The 22,736-nt window shown below is 39.0% G+C and overlaps 1 protein-coding gene across 1 annotated transcript in view; it reads right to left on the bottom strand.

Moving 5' to 3' along the window:
- Positions 1 to 22,736, bottom strand: part of PKHD1 (PKHD1 ciliary IPT domain containing fibrocystin/polyductin) — a 276,749-nt gene that overhangs the window by 193,549 nt on the left and 60,464 nt on the right. Inside the window, exons 32-33 of the mRNA XM_088149932.1 lie at positions 18,747 to 18,981; positions 16,379 to 16,529 (exon numbers count right to left, since the gene is read on the bottom strand). Coding sequence (XP_088006058.1) covers positions 16,379 to 16,529; positions 18,747 to 18,981 — 386 coding nt within the window. The remainder of the gene's footprint in view (positions 1 to 16,378; positions 16,530 to 18,746; positions 18,982 to 22,736) is intronic.

Genomic DNA, 22,736 nt, shown 5'->3' with positions numbered 1-22,736 from the left:
TAAATGACTTAGGATTTCTATAACAAGCATTCTTGGAAGAGGGGAAAATCTCCATCTGCAGAACTGTTACAGTATGCTGTAATCACCAGCTATTGTTAGTAAAGACCAGAGCTAGCCTTGGCCTTTTCACTTAGTGTTACATGGCCATGAAATTGTTACTTATACTTCTTTTTTTCTTTTTAGGAAAAGAAAAAAGAAAAGAAAGACTGCATATGTGAAAGAGTGTGATCTGGACAGAAGGTGAATACTCAGATGGAGGAACAACTGTAAAAGAAGCTCTAAGGATGAAACTTAAAAAGAACCAGAAGAAATGCAGGTTTTTGGATATATGTATTAGACTGGACTGATTCCAAGAACTAGTCAGGAGGTCAGTCCCAAGAACATAGCCAAACTGGCTTGTAGACAAGCAAGGGAACTAATCAGAAATACAAAGACCTGCATAAATATAGAGTGAACATTATTTATTTGCTATGTGCTTATAGTACCTCACTCACAAAAAGCACATGGTGATAGAAACTTTAAAAAATCACAACATCCTTTTAACAATGCATAAAACTTTTTAATCATTATAAACTTCTTACTAAAAAAAAATATAAAAGTCATAATCATAAGTACTAGACACCCCAAATGACAGAGGTATTAACCCTTAAAGGCCAGCTCAGTTTGTAGGATTGAAAGTCAGGAGTGAGGGGTCTATCCAGATCACCATGAAGAGACTGTTCTAGAGGGTCAGTAACACAACTGAGAAGCACTGTTTTCTCACCTTCCCTCTTAACTCCAGCTGAGGAGGAATCTTCACCATTCCTCCCAGGATGGGTGTACTGGATGGAGAGACTCCTACCCAAACCTTATAGATCAAAACCAGCACTTTGAATTGTACCCAGAGCCTACTAGTAACGAATGCAGAGTCCATGAGGAGTCTTTTATATGTATAGCAGCTCTCACAAGTCAACAGGCAGGCTGCCAAGTGCAGCTTCAAAGTAACCTTCAAAGGCCGTCCCACACATGTTGCAATGATCAATCTATATATAAGAGGAATGCTTCTTCAAGAAGATTGTGGCAATCCAGAGACCTAGAGAAGCTCAGACTCTATAGGAAAGAGCAAAGAAGCCTCTACTTGCAATTTCCAGACATTATCATCCTTCATATTCTGTCTTATGCTGGCTTCCCCAATATTTTGTATGCTCATCAATAAATATTACATGAAAGGTGAATGATCACAAAGTGGTGATCCAAGTCTATCCTCTCTTTAAATTTGCTTTAAAGTAACTGAAGGTAACTGAGAGTTTATGAATGTTTATATAAGCATTTTAAACCAAAATGTTAATACAGTACTATAATGCTCCAATTTTCTAAAAATATTTTTTGTTTGTTTGTTTTGTATTCTGGGCCGACAGGCCTAAATATAAAATGAACAGACAACACTTACAGTATATGTATTTAAGCTGTTCACTAATAAAGAATTCTGCCCATCTACTAAGTTATTTAATCAGACAATAATGCTATACCATGCCGATTATAGCAGAACCATAGACAGGTGGAATATATCGACAGTGATATCAAGTAAAATAATATTGCATTTGTTGTTCCTTTTCTATATTTAGACTGATCACTTGACCACTAAGCTTCTCATTTTCCACCAATGCAAACAAAACAAAACAAAACAAAACAGGAGTGCCTAATCTGCCAGCACCGACCACTCTATTTCCAGCACAATATCCTGTTCCATCCTAACACACAAAAATGCTTCCTTTAGCCTATCTGTACACATGATCATTACTATAAGATATTGTGACCTGGTTACAGCATCTTTCCACGAAAGGTACGCAGGTTTAAAAGCAGGCATAATTGCATAATGCAGTTCAGTCTGGAAGCATAAACGCAGGAAATCAAAATGAGTCCATCTGATAGTACAACTTACATAAGCTGTCTAGTACAAGAGCAAGTTTGGGGGGTGGGGGGAGAGACAGGGAGAGGGAGAAGCACAGGAATAATGTGCTTCAAAAGACTTGGTTATAACGAGGGTAACCCTTCAACAAAATAAATAGGTAAAGAAAGAACTGAACACAGGAGCCCCAAGGATAGTCTTGGATGTGGCAGCCAGTATCACCCTACAGCTGAGGTTACTCCACTTCTTCCCCCAAAAATTCCTTGAAGGTTCATCTAGAAATAGATCTTTTTTCTATGTCCGGTGTATTTAAATGGGAAGCAATAGAAGGTATACATTAGTGTTCAGACTTACTCTCTTCTAAACAGAAATTGAGTAAAAGCATACCACTGAAAAGGACAGGTAGTCCCTGGGTTAAGAACACCCAGTTTAAGGATGACCCATAGTTAAGAATGGAGCCTATTGTAGCAAAATTTGAGTTAAACACATAATGACTTGGGTTAAATACACAATGGTTCAAGTTAATCACATAACACTACTTATACAGCATTATACGTTAATACTGTTCCAACTTACATACAAATTCGACTTAAGGACAAGCCTTGGGAACAGAACTCGTTCTTAAACTGGGGACTACCTGTACTTGTTAACTAGGTGGCAATGTTTACTTCCAATAGATTAAGGAAACCAATGAGCTAAGTCAGTTCTGCTTCTTGCTACAATTTTATAGTTGGCTTCTTTTTTTTTTTCTGTACTGGCACCATTTTTACACATTACAGATTCAAAGGGGCCAAAGCAGCAATCATTTAAAATATACACCAGTCAGAACATATATAATTCACGTTTTAATGCACACAAAAAAGTTTTCATAAGACACCAGTAGGGCTATGGCATAGGTTGGTGGCAATGTTTCACTTCACTCACCCACATGCTATATAACACTTTAGCAAAATATCTTTTAATGGGTGATTATGGATGGACTATGCTGAAGCAGATGTTCAAGAATAAAGGGAGGGACGATTAAGGAACTAGAATCTTTTCCTCTAGTGAGGAATGAAGTTTAAGCCCCCAAGAAATAAGACAAGCTTAAGCTCAGTCAAGTGGCTACGTTTTTATAAAACAAAGAATACATACATTCTGAATTTGAGCATTTTTTTTTTAGAATTTGGTGAGAAATATTGAGCTAATTTAAATGTTACAGACTTTGAACAAAGATAGCATGACCTCTATCTCATGCAATGCATTACAACTTGTTGGCAGTGCTGGACTCCCCAGTTTTGCCCAAGGCCTAACCCTGTGCATCTTCTTCTGTGTGTGGGAGAGAGGAGCAGCATGGTTTTGCGTACCCTGTCCTTACACCTAGGAGCTACTTTCATTTTTTATTTATTTCCTGAGTTCCTTTTTTTAAAGCAAGGTTCTTTTTCCCATTTAATCTGACAAAGATTGTCCTCTTAAATTGACCTTCTCCCCCCCCCCCCGCTTTTCCCTTCCCTTCCCTTCCCCTACCCAACCCCACCGCAGGCTATTGCCCTCATGGCAGTAACTAGATAACACACTCTATCAGAGAGGTTTTGTTTTTTTTTAAATCATTGGAAAGGCACTAGAGCTGATAGTGGCATCAATCCTAACCTGACACAGGCCAGGGTCAACCATTTATCTCTTCACATTGCCTGTGGATACAGTGGCAGCCATGTTAGCTTTCCTTCCGCAGTTTAACAACCTTGCAGAAGTCACATCTCTTGGAAATGATCATAATATCTGCACTTAAACTTGGACTTTTGTTCTTGCTGCACATAAGTTGCATGGGCCTTAATGTTCTTCTGGGGGGGCTCAAGTGTCATTTTTATTTAATTTTGAAATTGGGTTACCCAGAAGGTAGAGAAATTGGGCAGCAGGATTTCAGAAAAGTCTACAAAATAATCACAAGGGTGTGTGTGTGTGTGTGTGTGTGTGTGTGTGTGTGTGGTGGATCTGTATAGTTACAGCCACTCTGCTTCAGAAATATTGGGGTGATGGAAATAAATAACCACTTGCTTGATGTAACAGACATAGGAATAAGGCAGAAATCTGCCTGAGCATAGCATGGTTAGCAGCAACCAGCCATTCAAACTACAGCTAAACTAAACAAAAACTAAGTAATTATATTAACATGTTTCCTGAAGGAGGTAAAGGGGATTGCTTTGATTTCTTGAATCAAGTTTGTCCGATGGATGCTGTGTAAGGATAGAGCATGTCCTGAAGTGAGGAGAAAAGACAGGAAGTTTCCTGGTGGTGGCTATTGTTGCATCCAATTTTGCAGGCTGGCCCCCAGGAAGGGCAACTGTTTGTAAAATGAAACTGAATGTTAACAGTTCCATTTTGAAAGGACTCAGTTGCCACCCACAGTGTTTACGTTCCACGAATGCTTGTAGAGCCTATATCAGTGTTCTTCAAACTTGGCAACTTTAAGATGTGAGGACTTCAGCTCCCAGAATTCCCCAGCCAACATTACTGTTAATAGTCAGGAATCCCACACATACATATTTGATTAGAGAAAGGACAATAATTACATTTATTAGTGACTGGAAACCCTTTATGGACTTTTTGCTGAAAAAATTTAAAAAATGAACTTGTGATTTATGGGTTTGATTGTTAGAAAGGGTAGACTATGGAAAGAAGGAGATTATGTTGTAATCTTAGAGAGAGAGGGTAAAATATAAATGTATTTGTAATTGCTGTTAAAAAGATGGAAAGCTGTTTCTTTATAACTTTACCTTTCCTTTCCTTTTTTTCTGTTCTCTGTTTCTTTTCTTTCTTTCTTTCTTTCTTTCTTTCTTTCTTTCTTTCTTTCTTTCTTTCTTTCTTTCTTTCTTTCTTTTCTTTTTTTGCAATTTTTTTCACTTACTTATTATTTTACTTCCCTTACTTTTTTCTTTCAAAATTTGTATGGCTTTTATTCTTTTAAACATTTAATAAAATCCCACACATGCATCACACAATACACACCCAGTTGTATGTAAACAACGGCAGTGACAATGGTACGGTGTGAAAGACTTGGGGCACCCACAGTGGTTTGTAAAACAGGCATTAAGGGAAGTATGTTCTCTATAGGCCATAGGCTGCTGACTTGTTTCCTAGAATTAATGGCAACAGATGGACTCTACCTCAGTTATCTAACTTTGCATTACATTTTCAGCATGAAGGTAGAATAAAATATCCTGATGGTTGTTGCTGTTGTTATTATTAGCATTACTGGCACTTAGAGTGATGCAGTTAAGGGATAGAGCCAGGATGCTGTTTTCTAGGATACCCAAGCTATTTTGCATCTGTTCTGCTTTTCTATTTCTCTCCCTTGCCTCACATGCCCAACAGTAACTCAGCAATCTGTGGTTCCCTCTTGCTGTTTTTTTCCCTCAACAAATCCTTTTTATTTTTTCTTTACTTATACAAATCTTGGGGTTTGATTTTTTTTTTCTTGTATAGGGGTGATTCTATTTTAATCCCAGATAGTGCTGGCTACTGTCATCATTAATAATAGATACCTGCATAAAAAGGACCCAAGCCATTCTTTACTTTGAAGTTTCTATAATTAGGTTTTACCACCTTGATTTTCATTCACAGCAGTTAGGTCCACTGAAAATAAAGTAGACTACTTTTAAAAGTTTTCTGCCATAAAATAATGTCTCAAGTGTTTAAACACAACTAGAGCTGATTATCAGTTCGATTGTTTAAAAAAAGAGAAAGAGAAAATAGAGAAAATAAAATCACAAGAGAGAGAAAAGGCAAAATCTAAAATCCCAGTTCATCACCAGTTATTAGAACAACTAAGTGAGTAGAAACAATTTTTTAAACTATTATGCAGGTTAGGATGAAAATTTCAGAATAAATAAGTTGGACAGTAATGGATGTTGCAGACATTATTGCTATTGTTATGGGACAAAGAAACAATCAAACATATATGCAATCTGTAAATGGATCATTTTATCAAAGAGTCTTTTTAATGCATTTTAAAAAGTATTGGGTCTAAGGCATTCACCTTCAGCTTAGTTTCATGTATCTGGGACTAACTAGCCTGTAAATTTTGTAATGGAAATCCATTCAGTGAAACCAGTGTCAAAGTTATACATTTTGTTTCCTTCCACTGGCTTCATGTACATTGCACCTGCCCAGAAACATTTCTTTGACCCAGTGGGCCAGGGGAAGATTAAAATAGAAGGCCAGTGTTTCTAGAAAATATCATGCATATATTATGATTAGATCCAGTACAATAATAATTGTGGAACAATAAATGGAATAATAATAATTAACCATCATAGTCCACAGTTGTGTAAGTCGGACCTCAAACATCCACTAAGCCCAGCAGAGAATATCAGTCTCATATATGGTCATCTTATTTTATACAACCCATTATAGTGTCTTGGTAGTTGATATTTTACTAGATACTGAAGAGATACAAACTGAGCAATATAACCTTTCAATTACTTCACTGTGTAGTCATAGTACTTACAGTAGCATCTAGCCATGAGCTAATTAGGACTTATGGGACAGGTAATCAGCCTTTTTTTTGTAGGTTAAATTGCATTAGGTACAGAAACATAGGTTCCTCATGTTAATTACATGGTACAGTGAACATGTAAGGGATTTGAAAAGGAATTCTCAGTGGCTTGTGCTTTTACACACAATTTAATTATGCATACATTAATCATGATCCTGTATTAATGACAAACTCAGGTGCTGAATTATGATGATGAAATAAGTAGCTCAAATAGGACTCCTGGGAAACAAGAAGATATTGGAATTCCCAGGGGAACTCTAAGGTTTAAAAAATTGGAGGGGGGGGGACTTTAGAAGGGAAAAAACAGGGGCTCACTGAAAATTAAGCAAGTTCAGTGGCGAGAGAATGCTGAGTCCCAGTTATGAATGGAAAAACTGAAAAATGAGGTGTGAATAGAATACTTCAGAAGAAAGTATGACAGATTTTCAAGAAAGTATGATAGACTAGCAACTAAATATTTTATTGCATGTTCTATCAACATATATTTCAGTAAATGTTACTAATTGATTTTCTATAACAAAACCATTTAGCAGGTGGAGCAATGACTTATTTAAGTTTTTCCTATTATTGCCACAACATTTTTAACCTGACTTACCCAGAGTGCTCTGTGTAAAAGATACAGTATAAATGTCTGTCTTCCAGTATTAGGAATTATCAAGCTATAAAGAATTATGGATTGCGAGAGCCTGGGGGTGGGTGGGTCTAAAACTATTATCATACAATACGACATGCAGTTTGCGATACTGAATCCTGAAATGTGCTCGTTGCCCACATGTGGACTACTATTTATTGTTAGTTTGAATACGGGGGAAGGAACGTTGTGTCTTTTTAAAAAATTGTTTTGTCTATGATACAACTTTCTAGGCCTTCTTTCTTTGTTTCGTTTGAATATCCAAGCACTTTGTCAGCAAAGCAAAGCCATATCACCTTTTGTATCGGCTAGCTTGATGGTTAAAGAAAGAAAACCAAAGAAAACCACCAAGCTCAAAGAACACCAAGAACTCAACGATTTGTCTTATGTTAAACAAAACATAAGACAAATCGTTGAGTTCTTGGTGTTCTTTGAGCTTGGGGGTTTTCTTGCAGATGTTCCATTACCAGGCTAAGTAACATTATCAGTGCGAGGGAGAGCGGGGTTTGCCGGATATTTATATACAGTCGCTTGCCTTGCTTGTTTTGGTGGGGTATGGTTTCTTTCTTGATTAGGGTATTTTTCCTGATTGTTTACAGTATCTGGCACTGGTTCCTGCTTATCTGGCTGCTGGCTGCTGGAAGGGATGTGTCCTAGGCGGTTTATTTCCTTCCTAGGCTTTTGACTGTATCTTTTAAAAGGATGCTCACCTAATTCTGTTGGGAGAAGAAACTACCAGAAATTGGTGAAAAGGTATTTCTCCCTGTAGGTATTTGAATTGGACCAAATACTAACCATAAGGCAAATCAGTTTTCGACAGAAAGCAACCAAATGGTTTGGACTTTAGGACATAGATTATGGGCAGATCTGCGTTTTCTGATTGGCCCATCACCACATAAACCACCATCATTCTCTGAACACAGGAACAGATGATCTCCTCCTCCTCCTCCCTGCCCATTGCAAATTCACTTTGCATCCAAGTTTTCCAACCAGGGCCTCTTACACACTTCACAGTGGAGAGCCTCCAGCACTTGGTTCTGATCTGGAGGCAGCCCCAGTTCTGATTGGCTGCAGGGCCTGGCACACCCCCTCCCCTCCAGTGGCTGGTCACTGTCCTGGGCCGCCATTTGGTTCTGGGCTGCTGGGCTTATACATAAGAGAGACCTTGTGGTTGATCCAACAATGGTCAATGAAGTGTCCTCACCCTGAGGAGCTCATTCCCCTTTCAAGCCCTGACATGTTGCATAAGTACTGTTTCAGCAGCTGCCTAACCTGAGTAAAACATGTTCCTTTGATTTTCAACTCCCAGCTCACAGTGCTGCAAAACTTCTTCTCCCTTTCTTTAAAAACCTTTAAATTATAATATAGGAAGACTGCTTCTTTGTTTCTGTGATCCTGGGTGCAAACATATGAGAAAGCAAAGGAAAGGCAAAGGGACCACTGTAGTGAAGAAGAAACAATCTCTAAAAGGAAAAGGCAGGCTTGGCTAGACCAGTCTGATGAGGCAGGTTTGCCTTCCCTGCATGGATGGAGAGGGCAAGAAGCAGAGGAATGACCAAATAGATCTTAAAGTGGTCATTGTCAGATCTGAGCACCAGCCCAGTCTTGTTGCCAATTCACTGCAATGCGCACTGAAAATCCTAAAAATGGCTTTAAAAAGACAACTTTGATCAGCATGGCACACCAGCAGCTTAGCCTGCAGTATGGAATTGTCCTATGCAATGAATTCATGAATGGACAGAAAATCAGTGTAGGGAATCAGAGAAAGGATATCACATGGCCAGAATTACATTAAGATTGTATTTTTCTTGTGAAAAACATATATGTGAGAGTTGAAGTTGGCAAGGCTGAAAGTAAAGAGTGTGAGACCAGACATGGTCCTGGGGGCCTTCAATCTGCCTTCTCTAGAGGTGGGGTCAGAGGAAGCTCGGGAGTTCATGGCCACCATGACAGCCATGGGCCTCTCCCAGGTTATCTAGGGCCTGGGTGGTGAAGGCCTCCTGGGAGGTGACATGTAGTTGGGCCCTAGTGGTGGTCAATTCCTCTCTGAGAAAGGGGGTTGTCCTGTTGTCTGTTAAAGAGGCAGCGGTTCTCCCCCTCCTCAAGAAGCTATCACTAGACTCTACAATACTGGACAATTTTTGTCCCGTTTCCAACTTCCCTTCTTGGAGAAGGTTGTAGAAAAGGTGGTTGTGCAGCAGCTCCAGAGAACCCTGGAGGAACTGGATTATCTGGATCCTTTTAATCAGATTCAGACCAGGGTATGGGACTGAAACAGCATTGATCACACTTGTGGATGTCCTCTGACAGGAGTGGGATTGGGGTAGTTCATCCATCCTTGTTCTTCTTGATCTCTTAGTGGCTTTCAATACCATCAATCATAGTATCATTCTAGATCAGCTCTGGGATTGGAGTGGGTGGTACTGTATTGTGCTGGTCCTCTTCCTTTCTCTGGGACAGCTCCTGTCAGCACTGATAGGGGAGGAGAGGTCCAGCTCACAGCCCCTGCTTTGTGGGATCATGCAGGCTCAGTTCTCTCTCCTCTCCTGTTTAACATCTACTGTACATGAAGCCACTGGGTATGGTTATCCAATGGCATGGGGTGATGTATCATCAGTATGCTGACAATACCCAGCTTTACATCTCCACCCCTATCTGCCCAAGTGATGCTGTGGAGGTTCTGTCTTGGTGTCTGGAGCCTGGGGGGTGGGTGGGGTTGGATGGGGAAGAACAGGCTTCAGCTCAACCCTAGCAAGACTGAGTGGCTTTAGGTATTATGGCCTCCTGATTCTGGGGATTTTCCATCTTTAGTTCTGGATAGGGTCACATTTCCCCAAACAGAACCAGTGCAAAATCTGGGGGGACCTCCAAGATTCATGACTCCTATTTGAAGAACAGGTGGCAGCTGTGACCGGGAGGGTCTTTGCACAGCTTTTTGCTGTGCACTAGTTGGACCCTTTCCTGGATTGTGAGGCCCTGCTCATGGTCACTCATGCTCTAGTCACCTCCTGAATGGACTACTGCAATGAGCTATACTTGGGGCTGCCCTTGAAGAGCATCCAAAAACTACAGCTGGTACAGAATGCAGCAGCACAGGAAGTTCGTTTGGTGCACATTCTGCTTCAGGACCTCCGTTCATTGCCAGAATGCTTCTGGGTTCAGTTCAAGGTGTTGGTTGTAAATTATAAAGCCTTTCATGGCATGGGGCTGGGTTATTTGAGGGACCACCTCTCCTCAATCATGTCTACCCATCCCATTAAATCCAGCAGAAGAGGCATGCTCCAGGTTCCATCTATTAAGAAATGTCATCTGGCAAAGCCCAGGAAGAGAGCCATTTCTATCTTGGTGTCCGCCCTTTGGAATATCATGCCCACAGAGATCAGATTGTCCCCAACCCTGTCAAGTTTCTGTGAGGCATTAAATTAGTGGTTCCATCACTAGGCCTGAGGGTCAGGAGGTGGGGTTGAGCCCATGCATTGGTTATATTAATTGTTACTGATGGATCTTTTTTACCATGGTTGCTGTTTAATGTGTGTATTTTGTTTTGCTTTGTTTTTGTCTGTTTTTTATATTTTTTAACATTGTTAGCTCTCAGAGTCATTCATTTGAGATAGGCAGCCATATCAATTGAACTAGTAAATAAATAAAATAATAAGACTCATCAAAACACTGGGTATGTCCCTTCAATATCCAAGACTGCAAAATGGCCAGCAAGAAGTCCCTTACTATGTAACGGTGGGAGAAAAATATCTGGGGTTTAAACCACAGGAAACCACACTTAGAGTAAGATTATAACAGACAAAAAAATACAGTCAACATATTAACAGTTTGTGTGTGTGTGTGTGTGTGTGTGTGTGTATATATATATATATAGAGAGAGAGAGAGAGAGAGAGAGAGAGAGAGAGAGAATGTGTATGTGTGATATCAGATACACAATATATTAGATTCAACAAGGACTCTTTCAGAACCTGGATATCTATATATCTATTTTGGGAAAACATGAGGCTAAACCCTTGAAAACTAAACTGAGAGATAATTTTGATGCTTGAATCCTCCGACTCAAAAATGCCGATGCGATATTGAAAAGGCAGGTAAAAAGGCAATAACACAATTCAGGCCTATTTAATGCTCAGTAAGTTCATCTTACAAAAAGTGAACTTGCGAGGAAAAAATTAAGAAACAGCAGGAAGAATAGCTTTAAGTCTTATGCAGGAAGAGAGAAAATGAATGCTTGTGCTTTTAGATTTTATCTTCCCCACAGTAAGATGTGTGGCAACTACTGCCGAGAAAGCAATCAGATTCCCACCTCAGTCCTTACTAGTACATGCCTAGAAGGGCTAGTTGCTCACTGGTGCTTCCTCCCTCTCCTGCCACCCTAGCAGAAGGTCACTTGCCAAGTAACAAAGAAGAAAATATTGCTGGGAACACTTGGAAGGAAGAGAAGGAAAAGGCTGATACATCAAGCATTGGATTCTGGAGATCTGTCAGATCTGGGAAAGCCATGTCCCAAAGCCAAAATCAATATTAAAATGATTCTAATAAACCTGTTCTCATCAAAGATGAGTCAAAAGAGTTTGTATGCCAGTAATAGGAAAGGCCTCTGGAACAAATGTTCAGGAAATAGGTTATTTTCTTTAATCTTTTTCTTGTTTTTATCCTTTCTTAGCTGTATATTATTATGGCCGTATTTTTTCCACTAGTTAGGTTTTTCTGATTTGGGAATATATATGAAAAATATGCAAAATATTTAACATATGAGTCCTCATCCTTTTGTCATCATTTGACGGAATAGCCAGCAGAACCCAAGAAACTCCCCTACACTGCTTTCTGATATTACAACATAATTACTACAGCCGTGTCTATCAGAAGCTTTGTGTACTCTTACTACAACCAACTCTGTTCCATCCAGCCTAATTCATTACCCAGTTTCCAGCAAGCCGCCCTTTCATCTTTCCCCAAATCCACAGTCCAGCATTTACTGGTATTATTTCATCAAGCTGTTGCACTCATCCAGTCCACAGAAATCAAATGGCTATTCAATGTGCCACCAATACATCCACTAGTTCTAAGACACATCCAGACGGACGTCAACCCTATCAGAGGAAAGTCAGACACTGCTACTTAAACACCTGTCCATTTGTTCTGCAGGCGGCATCTACCTTATGAAGATGGATTTTGCTTGGTCAAAAGAGAGCAGGCAACAGAATCTGGAAAATGCCACTAAAGCAATATAATGCCCAGGAATATAAAGACAGTTTTCAGTGCTTGCTGCAAGTCTGTTCCCAGTTCTGAAAAAAATATTGATTATAATAGGTTTGCAGATGTGCATGCTTACATGATATATATTATATACATATTGTATACTATAGTAGTAAACCTATAAAATTCCACTTCACATACTTTTACCAAAAGAAAAAAAAAGAAAAAAAAGAAAAAAAATTAAGTAGAACTCACCACTCTCAACAATTATGTACACCAATTATAATACATAATTTGAAGCAGGGGAAGGAAGGAAAGATCTTTTAAATGGAGTTTAATAATGAATTGCTACTTGGCTGAAGTAAAAGTTTAGGTGCTTTTTGTCAGGGAAGAATGTGAAACATTGACATGTCATTTTCTCAATACCAGAACTTCCTAGAACTATCACGCAGGGGTCAAAAATGAATTTATTTCGAAAATGCCAACAAAGTTAAGTGTCAGCTGAGAACCCACTTTTAGGAGCAATGCATGTAGAATTCTTTGGAGGGGGCCAATGTGTAAGGGAAAAGGTGAGGTCCCATTACTTCTCTGACATTTTGTACCCCTTGCTAATAGCACCATTACAGTAACCCAGTGTACAAGAGGCCATTAATGCATTTTTCTGACTGGTACCATTATTTCCAGTGAAAAGGTAAGGCCAGTTTGCATGACATTATTAAAGCCTCTACATAGAAACATGCATAGACTGCACAGTGTCATAAATCTTAGCAAGGGGCTGTCAACTAAAATTGAAACCACTTATCTAACCTACCTGCTCCTCCTCAACATATACATGCTACTTGGGCTTCAGTTGGCACACTCAAGATTCTGCAATTCATATTCCTTTTGAAAGAGAATGGTTCCATGTGGTGTAAGAGAAGGTAGCATCATGAACCGAATACATAGTTTTCTTCTCCAAAAGAATGGGAACTAGCTGCATGAGCTAAAACAAATCACTGACAGCTGAAGAGTTTATTACACAGAACACCAGATGTGAACAACAACTATGTGGAGATGCATGCCAGAGAATCATCTCTCTCATAACTAAGGTACAAATTATATTTTAGCTGTCTAGCAATAAGCTTTGTAATTATACATATTTACACATATTTGCTGTGTAGATTGATAATGTAATATGATCAGCAGCAAGCATACAAAATACAAAATGTCCACAAGTTCCGAAAATCTATAAGGGAGATGGAATACAGATAATCACTGATGGCAGAGAAAGAATAAATCAAGAGTTATTTACTTTTCCTCAGAATGAAATTAATGGTAAATGTTGCAATGGCCATAGTGAATTAACTGTGCATGCAATTACCCTCTAGATCCTCCTCCCCAGGTTACAAAGCTATGTATTCAGACTCCTGTTAGATTATCAAAACTTACACAGAATCCAAATCAGTATTTCCAATTCCATAGAAAACATTTCTATTAATTACATTAAAAGTAGCTCATGATTCTAACAGCTAAGGTCTGAAGGGACATGGTCCACTTCATTGCTTCATTCCCACACCATTCTGTTAGAAACATAATCCCATCTTCACATTCACATGATTCACGTGAATAGTCCCTAACTGCATTTCTCAGTGTGAAATGAGATGGTCAGCATTTCTAATCCCTCAGCTATGTAAGGTGTCAGACTTGGCAACCATTTACATCACTAAGAAAACAAACATTCCTGTAATATATAGTTGTGAAGACAGCTACACAATCTTCTTAACAAATATTTCTTTCCCAGATCATTCACAACAGTGCAACACAAGTAAATAAGAGCAGCCCCATCTATTCAATGCTCCCCAGACTCTTTTGTAGCAAATACTGTAGAAATGGAACTCTTGATTGCACTCTTGCCCCCAAGCATGGTGTGGCTTCGCAGATACAATAGCCAAATAGACCTCTTGATTGTCTATTTTTGCAAAAGCTGCTAGATGGTTATCTCAGAACCTCCCTTACTTCAGACCTTAATCCACAAGTATGGGAAGGTGGAAACAGTTGAATAATGGGGGAGGGGGGGGGACTTCTTAACAGGATAGCAACTTGACAGTGAAACGAATCCCTCAAAGAGGTGGTGGGCTCCCAATCATTGGGTGTGTTCAAGCAGAGGAAGGACAGCTGTCAGTCAGGAATCCTTTCTCTTATGTTCCTACAGAAAACAGGAGTTTGGACTTGATGGTCTAAATGGCCTCTTCTAACTCCTTTACCTCTGTAAAGAGAAGATCCTATCCCCTGCACCACTAAAGAGTCCATGTTGCCTGCCTTGTTTCTCATTCTGAATTCACTTCCAGGTCTTCAAGAACAAATATAGTAATGGGTGAGATGAAAGATCACAACTATCCATAGAGTAGATGCTTGGCTGTGCCAGGGTTCCCTTCTCATAATATTAATTAGAGAAAGTAGAGTAAATAGCACATAGCCAGATCAAGACCTACCTACACGCCAGGAAAATGTTAAGAAATCAAATTCTATATTCATTCATTCTTGATAGGACTGATGCTAATTAAATATCTCCCACAGGCTCTTAGTAAAAGGACCAGCTTACAGTCCCAGTGCCGTATAGGTAGGTCTTGATCTGGCTATGTGCTATTTACTCTACTTTCTCTAATTAATATTATGAGAAGGAACCCTGGTACAGCCAAGCATCTACTCTATGGATAGTTGTGATCTTTCATCTCACCCATTACTGTTAAAGTTTTATTCCCCTATCATTTTCCCAAATTCATGTATTTAAAATAATATTTTAATTTTAAAGAATCATTCTCAGAATATTTTCTCATTTCCTAACTCTGAAACCATTTTCTACATATCGCTTCCAGAAGATAAAAGGTAAAAGGAATTACCACGAAACTGCAAAGGCCTCTATAATGAAAAGAGTGAGTTCATGAGCTGGCTCTATGAGAAAAAAAAATTCTACTCAAACTGAAAATGATGCAAACAGATTTTCTTGTCTTCTCATCTTCCCTGTGTACCCTCTTCCTATCTCCCAAACCTACACTAAAAATATTTCTATTTATCTTTATTTATTTATTCAATTTGTATCCCACTGCAGTGTAATGACTCTTGGCAGATTGCATGTCTCCCAACTAAGGAAACAATAAGCGCTGTATACACAGGGTGAATTGAGAAAAGGAGGAGGACTTAACTGGGTATTACTTGATTTTATTTACTAAATTTTAAATACAATAGACATAAATACATCCATCTGCCTGAATTTATTCTCGTCTTTTGCACTGAATTTGTCTGAATAGGGCTGAAGCTACTGGGTTCTTGCTAACAAAAGTGGATCTTTTAAAACAATCACTTGTATGTCACACAACATGCATTTACATACACAGAGCAGCTAAGGAGGATTTCTACAGCTGTTCAGATATGGGCCAGAGGGAGGAAAAACAGAAGTATAAAAGGCAGTTATATTTCTTACAGATTTTAATGGAATGCAAGGGCAACACATCACTTGATTAACTCCATGTTATTAGAAATAATGACATTTTAAAAATACCATTATGCTCCTATGAGGACAGAACCCAAATATTGAGTTTCAATTATTTCAATTCTTCCAAAAGGACTGAAGAGGCAACATATTAAAAAAAAAAAAAAAAAAACTGGCAGTATGCAAGAAGTTTCTAACTGCTAGTCCATATTCTAATAAAGAGATGGCTTATCATCTTCCTGGTTCAAACTAGCTAATAGCCCATTGCCTCAAGAGCATAAGAAGAGACCACAATAACTCAGGGGAAAAAAATCTGTGATCAGGATCTCTGATTTCAGCAACAGAGGCAGGAAGAAGCATCAAATTAGGAAGGGACTTTCATTTATATGAAGGGAGTTTGCAAAAATAAAGAGACAACAGAAAGCAATTAAATACAGCAGGTCTCATTCATATTTATTAAAACATGGTTAACCATAGTTAAGAATTAGTTCCTTTGCTGTGCCTTAGATCTGCTATTCAAAGTTGGAGAGCATTTAAAATTATATATTGCCTCTGCCTGGCCTAGGGTTTTTTTTTTTTTTCGCTTAAATGTACACAATATTACAAATTTAATTTTAAGCTGTTTGAATCAGTCTATAAAAAAGATTTGATTATACCTGAGTGTTCTGGCCCCAGTTTTTCCATATCTCAGTAATCTTGGCGGTAATTGGCTGATTAGGTCCCTCACACTCCATCTCTGCCTCAGTTTCCATGGTAATGTTACAGGAGCTATTATAGATGAGAACTTCATCTCTTTCCACTTTAGGGCTGAAACGAGAAGGGAGGTTAAATGGGGTGTCATCAATCTTAATGAAATGCAATTATTTTTACTCTTATTAATCATCGCAAGCCATTAGCTTGTGGCAACTCCAGACCACCATTTGTCAAACTTTGCAAATTTCTGTAATTTTGTTTCCATTCTTTTATTGTTTATTTGTTTTGCTCCCCCACCCCATACACACACACACACACCTTTATCTGCAAACCCTCCCAACAAAAATACACATAGGAAACATTTCTTAGAGATGCTGTTCTGCCAGCCTCTCAAAATAATACACGTACACATTCACTTCTAGGACAGAGCAAACATAAGGGCAGAAAACTAAAGAGAATAGACACTGCTTGAGTCAAAGATGGAAGTAAATCCCAAGTAGCTCTTTTTTCTTACACTTAATCCTGGGGAATGAATAACTTGCAACTCCCTTAGGGCAAGTGCAGAAATTGGAAAACCATATAACTGGCTAACTGGTCCCTAATTCCAACTGTGAAAAAATGAGCTCATTTAGGGTTCCAATTCCTGCTACCCAGCTGATAGCAATGATGCTTTCTTGCCAGCACTGGAACATTAACTTAGTAAATTAATTAAACTTACTTAACAGCCCAGGCTAAGCAGATTCGATATATGTGCCAGTTAGTTTAGTAGGGCCCCCTTTCTATACAATCTCTTTTCACATTAGGAAGTGGTAGATGGCGTAAGAGGTAGTCATAATAATCCGGGGGGGGGGGAATAAAGGGCCATTCTTAATTAGCCCTGCCTGTTGACAGCTGCCTACTTTGGTGGGGGCGTTTAAGATTCTAATATCCGTTTCTATACACTGAGAGATGATTTGTATGCCTTTCAAATGCCGTAACAAATTATCCTTAAGATTGTGTGAAAGGCAGTCAGAACTTGGGTGTTGAAAGTTTGGCCTTTCCTGTCATCACAGAAAACCAGCAGCACATTTCCCCATTGCGCTTGCCAACTTCTTTTTACTCCTGTGACTTAAAGATGTCACTATGAAAAGATGAATTCCCATCCCTGCAAGCCATGGTCTTATCTGCAAGAAAGAGAATAGTTGCAAAATTGCTTTCAGCAATAATTATTGGCTCGGTCATCAGAGGAGTTAACAACACTGTTTATTAAACCACTCTGCAAGCTGGCCACAGGACTGTTACATTCTCACTTCTTTGCTACCCTTTTTGAAATCCTAACAGAACTGCCCAGGAAGTAGCAAGAAATAAGCTAAAACCTGGCCTGGATCCTGTAAGCCCAAATCGTTATTGATGTCCATCACTGTTTTTTTTTTACCAAGCTAACCCTGAACAACTGCTAGGGTAGGCAGCAGTGGGCTAAATTTCATGATGGCCAAGTAACACCAAACTCTTGCAAGGCCAAATTTATGAGACACAAGATTTAGATCCTGCAAGATTGGAGGAGAAACATAAGATTTCAGTGAAGCCTATATAATACATTGCCCTAGATTTCTTCAGGGCCTTGATCAAGTTAGATATGCCTATCAATAAATTCATGGAGGGGTGGGGCATGTGTGGACAACTTGGGAAATTTTAGGGAAACTGCAAAAAAAAAAAAAAAAGGAACCAGTCTTTATCAAGGATAAGACTTCAGCATGGCAGAAAGTACAGGTTAGAGCTTACTACCCAGGAACCAGAAGTCTGACCATTCAAACACAGATGTCAGATACACCTTAATTACTGTATGTTGGACTGCAATTTGAAATACAGGAGTGTTGCAAGATTGCAACCTGAACGGTGGTACCCACTTCCCTAGACTTCAAGCCAATGTATCCTGTTGAGGAACTGGTGCCAAATTAATCAAATGAGACAGTGATTTGAAGCTTAAAACCAGGAATTGGCAACATACTGCTTTCCAAATATTGTTGAGCCCTAGCAGTGATGGGGTATCATGAGAGTTGGAGTCCAACATTTGAAGGGCCACTAGTTGTCCATCCCTGCCTTAAATCTACAGTGAGTCTGCTTGCCAGTATTAGCTAGATGAATACTACGCAGGGTTGCTAAAATTGCATTTTTTTGCTGTAAGTCAATATAATTGAGATAAGGAAAGCGTTTTTTTAATAACTGTGACTCATAAACCTTAATCTTTTTTTTCCCCCAGCAGCATTCAGTAGATTTTGCTTTGGATCAGAAGTTATGTATTTGAAAGAAATGCACAAGATCCAGCTAGGGTTAGAAAAAGCCATGTCTAACCTGATAAGAAGGGCAGAAAAATGGACGTGGGATGAGTTGATAGAGTCCTTGTTAGGCCTTAAAGAGGAATAAGCCAAATCATCACAAAGGAATAGGAACGGGGTGGCTGCTGTAACAACATCAACATTTGCTTTGATTTGGATGTCACACTGGATCAGGGCTGCGCCAGCTCTTTGGCAGTCTTCGCTGTCCTCTTCTACAGAGTACGTCAAGCCACAGAGAACCGCTATAGATGCTGAAAAAAGGAGAGGGAGTGAGAGGACATCAACTGATTACAGAAGTATAGAAGTAGTCTCCTTTTCCTGATGCTCCTGATGATAATTTGCAACAGCAGTGTGCTGGGTTAAAATGATGGTGGAAAGTTTCCCCTGCAGATAAGCTGTGATGTTCCTGAAAGCACAAGGCCAGCTCTAAAATTGTCTGTCCTAATTGAACGGTGTTCCACACTGACCAGCCCTGGATTAACCATTAATCAAAGTAAGTGCAGGGCTTTGGGCACCAAGGGAAGGGGGGCACCACAGGAAGGAGGGCACCACAGAGATTCCCCCCCCCCGGGCTATCATGCCCTTAACTCTTTCACTGCCACCCTCAACTTTCGTTTTCAGCACTTAAGTCTTAATGTCTTGTCAGCTAAGCAATGGAAGGGCCGAGGGCTGCGCTCAGAGCATCAGTTGGCCCTGACACTAACACTAACTTTACTCCTCAAACTCTCAACAGTACTTTCATAGATAATACATAATTCTACAGGCTTCAAGAGGTTGAGTTCTCCACAGAAGCAACCAGTAGTTCCTTCAGCTGACTAAAGGGACTTTGCAATAAATGGAACCCTACCTGTAACACCCTGTGCTCTGCATTTGGGGGGGGGGGGGGTTTGGGGTGGTGGTGTTGTTTTAAAAATCACTATGGTTACTAAAAAACAAAGGGAAGCCATTATAGCACCATTATTCTGCTCACAGAATGGTGAATTATAGTGTCTTGGTATGTTATGTTCATAGCTGAGCCTCTGTGAGAAGGAGGCCATGTGAGCAAGTTCAGAGACAGGAGCTCCCATTAATGTGGAAAATGGGCCACCCACATGGTTTTAGCTATAAAAACAGGCATGAAGCATTTTTGGTTGCCCTGCAGCTGAGCTGAAAACAAATGGCTCAGGTGCCCAACAGGGATGACACTTAGTGATCACAGAAGCACCGAGATGATCCTGGAGTTGTACAAATATCAAATGTAGAGGTGCTCTAAGTAAATACTGCTGTTAGTTAGCTAGCTCCTGATATTAATCATTTTGTTATAATTACCACTGTATCAATCAAGGCATTCTAAGAGTGCACGTTTGCATAGCACTCTGTCATTATAAACCACCATGGAAACAGTTTTGATTGAAGGACACCATAGAAGTAGTTAAAATTTATATATGCATCTACATACATACACACACAAACACACATTGCATATTATTTCACAGTATTCTGTTTCTAAAAATGCAGTCACCAGAGATCTAGAAACTCTATTTAGAATGGTGCTTGATTATTCCCCCCGCTACTGCAATAAAAAAGAAAAAAGAAAACTGTGAATAACAGTTATAAAAAATATTGTGAAACCCCCCCCCAAAAAAAATCACCTTCAGAATGTAGTCTTGTCCATGGAATCTGTGTATAAAGTGATACAATTTTAAAAAATGAAGCTCAGAACAAAGCTTTTAAGGTGTTTTTTTTAAAAATTGTTTCCCACAGTCTACAAATAATCTCAATCTTTTCTGGGTTAATCCACAGATTTGTTTATGTTTTTGTTTGTTTATTTGTTTAGGAATTAAATGTAATTTAGATCTTACTTTCACCACTACTCTGGATGGTTGTAGAACAGTGTATTTAAACAATAAATAAAAATATTATTAAAATGAGATAATTCTGTTGCCTTATATTGTAGAGGAAGGAAACTTGGCACTCCAGAGTTGTGGCACTACAACCCCCAGGATTCCTCAGCATTGGTAACATTGGTTGAGAGTTCTAATCCAGAAGCATCTGGAAGGTTATGGGTTCCCCACCAGTGCTGAACTCATTTTTTTAAAAATAAATTCCACTGAACTCAGTGCAACTTACATGTATGTGTGGGTGTGTGCACACACTACACACAGAGATAGTTGCACTGTATGTTGAATAACAAGGAGGATTTAATTGAATGTCATTTTATATCATACCTTAATAAATGTTGACTGTGGTAAGAGAGAAAAGAAAGGAAAAGTCACAACTTCGGTACGATTTTTAAAGGACAATAGCAGCATCTTAAATCAATTACTCAATCTGCCAATTGAAAAGGTCAATCCAGAAGTATAGATTCTACTTCTGTTCTTGCCTATTTCACAACTGGAGGAAGGAAAAGACTTGAGGATTTCAGAACCTATATTATTGGGTCTTTCAGGGTTCTACAGAAAAAAAAAATATTTGGAACCCACCATAAAAGTCATATATAAAATTAAAGAAATCTGAGTCCAGGAATTTATTTTCACTATCTGAACTGCATGGTGCTCTTTGTCCTTATGTAAAAATTCTTTCCTAATTGTTCTAAGCTTTCTAGCACTACCAATTGGACTGAGGAGGTTCTTTTGTTTGTTTCCAATTTGCTGATGTAATCCACTTCTTATCATCCCTCTTTATCTCAGCTTCCCCTTCTGAAAATATCAGCTCATATTTACCCAACATTTTCTGCAGTGAAGACAATGCAAAGTATCCATTTAAGCTTTTCTGCCATCTCTTAATCCTGATTTACTGTTTCTTTGATTATCTTGTCATCCAATAGCCCAACAACCTAAAGTTTCTTTCATCTTAGTCTTACTAGCAATAGATTCCATAAAACCTTTTTTTTTTTTTTAATATCCCTTACTATGTCCTTAAAATTCTTCATCAGAAGTTTGTGTTTCTTCAGTTTTTCCTATTTGAACAAGGCTTCAATATCCTACTTTAATGGGGTTAATAACCATCCTGTCACCATCTCCGATGCACTCCAGGAAGGAGGCCAGAAAGGGAGGAAATCAGCAAGGCTGCACATTCTGAGGAACGAAACTAGTTGTAGAACATCAAATGGGGCCTTCAGGACTCTTCAGGCCACTTGATCCTGCTAGTTTGAAGCCTAGAGGAAATGCTTTTTGCTGTTTGCAAGGTGGCACTGCAAGGAAAAGAGACTGAGTCAGCAATTCTCTTTGCCTATAAACTGTCCCAGTAGCACCGTGCAATAAACACATGCCAGACTGACACAAATCTGAGACAGAATGAGCCATATCTTGCTAGATGCAGTATTGCCTCATTGTATGGGCAGATATCTTTTTTCAGTTTATGGAAGAACGTTCAGCACCATCATATATCTTCTCAGAGATATGCAGAGTTCAGATTTAGCCTTAACCCTAACCCATACAACCTGGAGCCTCAGAATTTGTTTCTTTGTTTGTTTGTTTCCTAAGAATGTTTTGATTTTCCCACCCCAGCCTTCCTTGTGGAAAAAGGTGATGCAAGAATTTTGCCTATTCTTGACACTTTTCCTTGAGTTCATAACTACCTTTGGAACAACGTTGGCTACTCCTCTCAGCCTGTCTTTGGTTTAGCTCAGCTGCATTATTGTAAATTAAAAACCTCAGATGTTTCTTCTGTTACTTAAACTTTTATTTGCAGGCTATTTCTCAGGTTGTGTCTTCTTCTCCCAGCAAGAGGAATCCGTTTTGTGGTTTGAAGCAACTGGCATAACCCCATAAATAACAATAACAAAAACTCCCAGTGCTGTATCAGTAATAGTAACCAATGTTCATTTGCTGACATCTAATGGCAGTTTAAAATATTGCAAGGACTAAAGATTAACCACATTTCTTATGAATGAATATAACCCAATGGGGAAATTCAATGCAATGATTTTTGTATATTTCAGTAATTTAGCTGAACTCATTTTATTCTGATGCCTAGAAAATACATTTCTGTATGGTTAAACAAAAAGGTTGCCTCCTAAATTATT

Source organism: Python bivittatus, unplaced genomic scaffold (assembly GCF_059951505.1).
Source record: "Python bivittatus isolate LINGU-HERP-01145 unplaced genomic scaffold, Pbiv_v1 ctg000020_np1212, whole genome shotgun sequence".
NCBI classification, from domain to species: Eukaryota; Metazoa; Chordata; class Lepidosauria; order Squamata; family Pythonidae; genus Python; species Python bivittatus.
The sequence above is the reverse complement of the archived record's forward strand: the minus strand, read 5'-3'. Positions and strand labels throughout refer to the sequence as shown.